The 7631-nt window shown below is 47.9% G+C and overlaps 1 protein-coding gene across 1 annotated transcript; it reads right to left on the bottom strand.

The window, feature by feature from the left end:
- Positions 1–1626: 1626 nt before the first annotated feature.
- LOC100382075 (60S ribosomal protein L4-like) lies at positions 1627–5365 on the bottom strand. The gene is made up of 2 exons (NM_001174838.1): positions 4237–5365; positions 1627–1945 (listed from the first exon to the last, which is right to left on the bottom strand). The coding sequence occupies exons 1-2, from the start codon at positions 5335–5337 to the stop codon at positions 1835–1837; spliced, it is 1212 nt and encodes a 403-aa protein (NP_001168309.1). The 5' UTR covers positions 5338–5365; the 3' UTR covers positions 1627–1834.
- Positions 5366–7631: the final 2266 nt, after the last annotated feature.

Here is a 7631-nt window from a genome sequence, read left to right as displayed (position 1 = left end):
TCCGGCTCCTGCAGCGTGGGCGCGCGGACCTGTCGAGGGCACGGCTCGGCACGCGTCCCAACAGCGTTGGTGCGATCCCGGTGCGTGGGCGTGCGACATCAACGCGAGCATCCCAGCGCGCGGGCGCTCCAGCCAGGCGCGAGCACAGGCGTCTTGTAAACGCATCGATCAGGACATCGTGGGCAGTGCGACGAAGAAAATGAACAAACGACGGATGCAGAGATAAAGATAAAATGGAGAACTGATGCTACAAGCGCCTCCTACATAGGCATCTTCGTACCTATGGCTTCAGGACGCTCAAGCCTCTCCTACTTTTCTCTGGATGATCATCCGCCGGTGCATGCGCCATTATCCGTACAGGAAGCGCTGTACTGTCACCTGACGACGACGACAGTTCTTCATTTTTCCATCCTGTTTCTTGTTTATCTTATCTCACCAGCAGTAGTCGCATGGTGGCCTTTTTTCGCTCGGTAGAGAGCAAGTGACTGATAACGTGTTAAGTATACTCGGTGTTCAGTGGTAAAGAGAGTAGAGAAAGACAAATGCAAGAGACAGAATGACAGTTGTAAGTCTTTATTGCAATGGAACATTGATTATATACAGACTGCAGAGCTACTTCCCTAAGGGGTGCGACCCTTGAGCAGTAACCCATCGGATGGGTTTGATCACATGTTCATGTTTCGTAACAGTAAAGTTGTGCATTGAATATTTGATTCACCTTTTGTCTCACTAAGAGCCTTAGAATGTGTTTGATTGAACATTAAAGAAGAATGACATGGCACCGTTACTATTATTTAGATCTTTGGTTTCCAACAAAATAAGAGCGAAATGGCTCCTAATGAGTCTCGATATAGAAATTTATCATAAATAGTTAAATGATCACACTCCACAAAAACGATCGGATGCGAGCGCTCTCCTCCTCTCTATACTCACGTGACTCTCTAGCCAAACAAAGAATAGAGTAGCTCCACTCTATTCTACTCTTTAATCAAACAAAAAATAGAGCGGCTCTGTTCTAATAGCCAAACACAGAATAGAACAGGTCTATTCTAAAAATCTAGAATGAAGATGCTTTATTCTAGTTGACTCTTCAACCAAACTCATCCTTAAAGTCGGTGAGCAATCCATTTTCAATGGTCTACTAGTGAGCGACACATTTCTTCTCTAATTTTCTTTCATCCACGTCATGGACACAGTGTCGGTGAGCAATCCATTTTCAATGGTCTACTAGTGAGCGACACATTTCTTCTCTAATTTTCTTTCTTCCACGTCATGGACACAGTGAACCATGCTGTTTTGAAATGCTTGAACCTTTAAGGCATTCTTGAGATCAAAAGATAATTTCCTGAATCCTGTATTTTTCAACTATTTAAGAGATACCTCTAAATGATGCGAAGAACTGCAGGATCTGGACACGGTTTACTGGCCTAGCTGTGCTGGCGCATGGCAACCGAGCTTCAGGGCTTTTGATGCGAAGATACCGGATGGGAAGGATTTTAGCCCTCCAATCCCCCTCTGCCATCTAAATCTTTCTAATTTCATCTTTTCTTGTAACGAGTATTCCTGTTTTCTTTTTCTGTAAACCATTTTCAGCAAGGACCAGCTCATTCGTGATACAGAAAGGTTGAGCCAAGCATCAGTGCACAAATCCAAGCACAGTTCAGACAACTGGTTCGAATATAAAAATACTATGTTCTCGCGGAAATGCACAAACAACACGAACATGCAAGACTTGTAGCAACTTGTTATGATGATGCAGGATAAAACAGATTTGATGGATCCTCTTTCCTCTCAACATAAGCTGAGCTACTCAAAACTTAACTACCCTTGCCGCTCACTGAGTCACGCCGAGCCACTTTGAGAAGTTCTCAAACTCGGTGTAGTCGCTGTCCGAGACCATGGTCTTGTACCATGCCTTGCCAGCAGCCTTAACCTTGGCAGTCTCCTACAACAAACCAGCAAGCATCTAGTGTTCAGTACAAGGTTATCAACAAAACAAATGATACAGCTTCATGAATCAACAGTGACTAGGACCAGTATAGTCTGAATAAGTGCTGACTGAAACAAATAATCTTGAATTCTGAACAAGACTGATCCATACATAAATATAGAACTATACAGTCAAGCAAAATGGCCAGATGGCACTAGGATGTGGGCCATTTCACGAAATTTGGAGAAAAATTTAAACCATCATATAGCATTCATGTACTCCCTCTATCCATGGGAAGCATGTTGATCAAACTTTCTTTCAAGTTTGATTATGTTTCTAGAAAATATTGGCATCATTTATTACAAAACTAATTATACTAATTGTGAATAATAACTATTACTATTTTCTTGTATATATTTTGTAAAAGTTGAGTATGTTTGGCTTTCAGGAAGCGAGAACAACGGTTATTTAGGGAGGGGGTAATAATCCGCAGTAGAAATGATAAATATTAATCCCAATCACATTGATTGAATGTCCAAATGTCATTAATCCAATGCAAAAACTCAGCAGGCAACAAGAGGTACCAGACTAATATGTTCAGCAGAAACAACCCCCATGCTTAGAATGAACACATTTAAACATCACTCAAAACCTTGAGCGGTCACAAAATATTTCCAAGTAGGAAACCAGCATTGTTGCCCATTCAACGGTCCCTCAAAACTACGCCTCGCCCCAGCCCATCCTCTAGCGAAGGCTGCACCCTTGAAAAATCCTTGATTCGCCTGAGGGCCCCCTTCACGGAAAAGTAATTTCCGTCTCGCCCGAGCTCATCTCGGACGGAGGACGACCTCAAGCCCAGCCTCAGCCAAAGATGCTAAAGATCTCAGGACCCATGAAGACGGGTGCAGTAAATGCACACGATACGAATATCTGCCCATGTGACATTGTGGTCAACAAAGGACGATGGGACCACGGTCCCATGTAATTTCACCAACTTCGATGATGCACGCCCGTGAATACCGGACACTGCTCCCCCACTCTGGTCACTGTTCTCGAACAACTTTGGATGGGGCACGCACACATCTGGGCACAGCCTCACCCTCGAGAGAAAACTACGCTTCGCCCAAAGAGCAGCTTCAGCCTCGGGAGAAGACTCCACCTGAGCTAGGCCTCGGCCAATAGCCTTGCCAACAGCCACCAACTCCCCGCGTACCCCGCTGGAGGCCACTCTGTCAACTGTTCTAACCACTCCCTACACGATTGAATGCCCCAACACAAGTCCGGCCATAGCCTCGAGAGGGACCCTCCATCTCACCCAAGCATGGCCTCGACCTAGATAACAACGACAAAAGGACGCTCGACGCCACCAACCTCTCCGCAGAGACAGCTGGCAATGGAACGACTACAGAAATGTGTCAAGTCTGCTTTAGGCCATATGGGACGAATTACAATATGTTTTTCACCATATTTATGGGTGTTTCAACAACTATGGCTCGGACAACACATCCACAAGATGGGCTCGGGCACGCGTCCGAGCCCCCGACAAACCTTGGTGCTCCTGGTGGCCATACTGCTATAGGGGCTAGGGCTCGCCTCCTCTCCACATTACGACAAACCTTGGTGCTCCTAGGATCCCTCCTTGAAGCTATAAAAGGAGTCTAGGGCTTCCAGGTGGACAGGAGGAGAACAACACTTCATAGATTTTCGCCCTCCACAACCGATATTGGCACTTGCCTCAATCATCTTCAGAGACTTGGGATCCACTTCCTCTCTCGACTAGCTTATACCCCTACTACAAGCACTTAGGTGCAAGATAATATAAGTCTGATCCCCCTCTATTGGAAGTAAGGCCTTCTATTGACCGAACCAGGATAAACCTTGTGTCTTCTTGCGTCACCCATCTAGAACAGGACACGCAGTACTAATTCACTAGTTGGTTAGGATCCAGGGATCAAAATATCGACAATCATATTACTAGCATTTCTCCAGCCAACTAGAGGGACATAGTATGTCTAACAAAACTTTGACAAGGACAACAAAAACACTAAGCTAGTAAATTATAAATCAATTGTGCAACGCAAAATAAAGAGTAATTATAGGTACACATCAAACTAATGCAAACTAGATCACCTCTTGAACCACTACTGCAAGATCATATCAGATGGACTAATCCATGTGCGGTGCGCTTTGGAACTAGTCAGGAAATGTAATAAATATCACAAAACTACAGAACTAAACAGATCCTATCTAAGTAACCATATCCAGTACTCGCGACAGAATTGAAATTGATCAGGAAATGGTCATACCGGGGTAAGCTTGGTCCTCTTGGAGTCGAGCTTCGCCTTCCTGGCCTTCACACGAGCAGCCTCAGCAAGGGTGGCCATCTTCCGGGCAGTGCCGAGGTAGGGGTTGAGTTTGAGCACAGCAGCCATGTTCTTGAGTGGGTTCTTCCTCTTCTCCCTGCGCTTCACTTCCTTGTTGAGTGGCTTCACCACAGACTGCACCTCGTCAGAGTTGATGATCCTGCCCAGGTCAGCGTTGGACATCTTAGGCCTCGGCAGCACGAAGCCCTTCTTCTTCTGCGACGGGGCGTCATAGCTCCCATACACCTCCTCGAGCTTATTGAACGCGCTCTGGGTCCAGATCACAAAGCGCCCAAGGTGGCCACCGGGGGCAAGGTCTAGTAGGTTGAGGCGCTCGACGTTGGCAACATCCACACCGGGAAGGTTGCGGAAGGCCTTGACGACCTTGGAGCCCTCGGTGCCGTAGACGATGAGCGGGCCCTTGCGGTTGATGTAGCGACGGTTGCGCATCTTACCCTTGCCGGGGCGGATGCCGACGGAGTCCTTGGCCTTCTCGGCGTCGGCGTGGGCGCCGATCTGCTTGAGGATCTTGAGCGCCTGGGAGGTCTTCTCAATGGACTCCGCGGAGTCGGAAATGACAAGGGGCATCTCGGGGACAGACTCGATGCGGTGGCCGCGCGCCTGGACGAGGGCCGGGACGGCGGTGGCGGCGAGCGCGGAGGCGACGGCGACGCGGCGGAGGTTGATGTTGACGCGGCGGTGCCACTTGCGCCAGATCTTGGTGGGCGCGAACATGCGCCCGCCGCGGCACATGTTGCCGAACGCTCCCTGGCCGGCGCGGTGGGTGCCGCCGCCGGGGACGCGGGGGATACGAGACACGGCGCGGCCGGTACCCCAGGACTCGGCCGACGTCTGGTGGCCGGCGCGGCGGGAGACTGCGTAGGGCTGGCGCTTGTTGCAGGACAGCAGCTTGTGGGTGAACCTGACCACGTCGGGGCGGATCGGCGCCCCGAAGACGGGCGGTAAGGCGATGCCGGGGGCGTCGGTTACCATGTCGCCCTCTAGGGCCTTCACGGAGACGAGGGGGCGGTTGACGGCGACCATGGCGGCGGCGGCGGCGGCGGCGGCTAGGGTTTGGGCGGCGCGGCGGTGGTGCGAATGGAGGCGCGGCGAAAGGGGAAGAGGCTATATAGGTGGAGCTGACTAGGGTTTGTGTGTGGGGGTTAGTTGGAGCGATCTGGTCCGTTGGATTGGAACAAGCGGTGGGATTTGAGAAAAATCGGGTGGGCTGGGCCTGGAGATCGCTGTTGGGGCGACCTCCAAGGTTCACAGTCACCCTCCCTTTATTCGGTGTATGTTTCCCCCTTCATCTCCCCTTTCTCCCGTGAGCTTCCTTTTTCCTCTTTATATGGCGTTGAACTAGACCTCCCCCTCACTTCGAGTTTGGTGTACGACCTATGAAACTATCCCCACGCCTTCCACCTAAATTTTTACCGTGTATCATTTTTTTTTTGTCATATCACCAACATTTCATCTCCTATTTTTTTTTATCTTCCACACCGATTCTCTCTATATTCTCCTATATAACCCACTAATTTCATAAAATATTATTTTCTATACATATTCATCATTTATTACCTTTTTATTTGATTGCTAAATACGGACACACACATAAATCAAGAGAAGGGGCCTTGCTCCATCACGCTTAATGTACTCCCTTTACTGTAGCACTACAGTGTGCAGCGCTTCGGCTGCTAGAACGTACACGCGCTACAATTTAAGGGGAGAGTGATGCGATGCAGGTAGTCTAAATTCTTAGAAATTTTTAAGTAGAGTTAAAATATGTATTTTATGTACTATAGTTGGTATAAGGTGGAGTAAAAGGGGAAATGTTTGGAGAAGAGAAATAGGGAGATTTATTTAAATATGAATGAGTGATTTGATAGGGGAATGTTGGAGAGAGCCTAAGACTATCTTTAGTAGATCCCCTATCTCATTCCCTATTTCAAACTTCTCTCTGCAACAGTGTCAAACAATATCATAAACAGTTCCGCATTTTCTATTTTACACACCCTACTGGAGATAGTCTAAGAACATTATTGTTTTTCTTCCTCTATATTTTCCTCACATTGCGAAAAGGCATCTAGTGTAATGGTTAAGGCTTCTTGAAAGAGAAATAGGGTTAATCATTTCCTATTATTAATTTTGGTGGTTGACGACCAACACAAACACATGGACTAACAAGTTTGTCTAGAATTCATGTATTACAGATGCATAAGGTTCAACATAAACCAATAAAGAAATCAAGTTAGGGAATCAATCAAAATTTGGAGCAAAACCTTGAGTGTGCTGAACGATGGCGCACCGGACTGTCCGGTGTGCCACTAGACAGTGTCCGGTGCACCAGGACCGTACAACTGCGAACCAGCCACTCTCGGGAATTCTAGGGCGCGCTCCGCTATAATTCACCGGACTGTCTGGTGTGCCACCGGACTGTCCGGTGAGCCAGCGGAGCAACGGCTCCTTGCGCCAACGGTCGACTCTGCAAAAGCTACAGTGAGCAACAGTACCACGTCAGAAGTCAGAGCAGCAAAGTCAGAGGGCACTGGTCTGTCCGGTGCGACAGACGACAAAGGCTCCAACGGTCGACCAGCTCCGAACCCTAACGGTTGCGCTAACGTGGCGCGCACCGGACAGTGCACAGTGGCTATCCGGTGGCGCACCGGACTGTCCGGTGCTCCCATCGCCAGCAGCCTCCACCAACGGCTATGAAAGTGGTTCGGGGCTATAAATACCCCCAACCACCTCATTCATATTAATCCAAGTGTTCTGAACATTGCATTCAATACAAGAGCAAAAGACTCCACTTCAAGACACATTCAATACATCAAATCCTCTCCAAGCCACCAAATCAACTCAATTCCATTAGGGACTTGAGAGAGGGTGTTCTGTGTTTGTTTGGTTGCTCTTGTCGCTTGGATTGGCCTTTCTCTTTTCCCTTCTATTTCTCAAGTGACTTGTAATCAAAGCAAGAGACACCTAAGTGTATGGTGGTCCTTGTGGGGTTTAAGTGACCCAAGAGATTAAGGAAAAGACTCACTCGGTCTAAGTGACCGTTTGAAAGAGGGAAAGGGTTGAAATAGCCCGGTCTTTGTGACCTCCTCAACGGGGACTAGGTTCTTTGGAACCGGACCTCGGTAAAACAAATCATCGTGTTCACTCGCATTGATTCTTGTTTGATTTGTTTTCCCCTCTCTAACGCTTCCTTGCTAGTGTGAATTTGAGTTGGCTCCCATATGTCATCCGCAATACTTGAGCAACTCTTAGCAAGAGAGACATTCTTTTGGACTTGAATTTATTTCTAACGCTGACCCCCGACCTTAGTGTGTGTTTAAATT

Source organism: Zea mays, chromosome 7 (genome assembly GCF_902167145.1).
Source record: "Zea mays cultivar B73 chromosome 7, Zm-B73-REFERENCE-NAM-5.0, whole genome shotgun sequence".
Taxonomy (NCBI): domain Eukaryota; kingdom Viridiplantae; phylum Streptophyta; class Magnoliopsida; order Poales; family Poaceae; genus Zea; species Zea mays.
The sequence above is the reverse complement of the archived record's forward strand: the minus strand, read 5'-3'. Positions and strand labels throughout refer to the sequence as shown.

Excerpts from the sequence above, each read along its gene's own strand:
- LOC100382075 (NM_001174838.1), bottom strand. The coding sequence starts at position 5,337 with ATGGTCGCCGTCAACCGCCCCCTCGTCTCCGTGAAGGCCCTAGAGGGC. Across the intron at positions 1,946-4,236 it reads AGAGGACCAAGCTTACCCCG|GAGACTGCCAAGGTTAAGGC; the intron begins GTATGACCATTT and ends GGTTTGTTGTAG.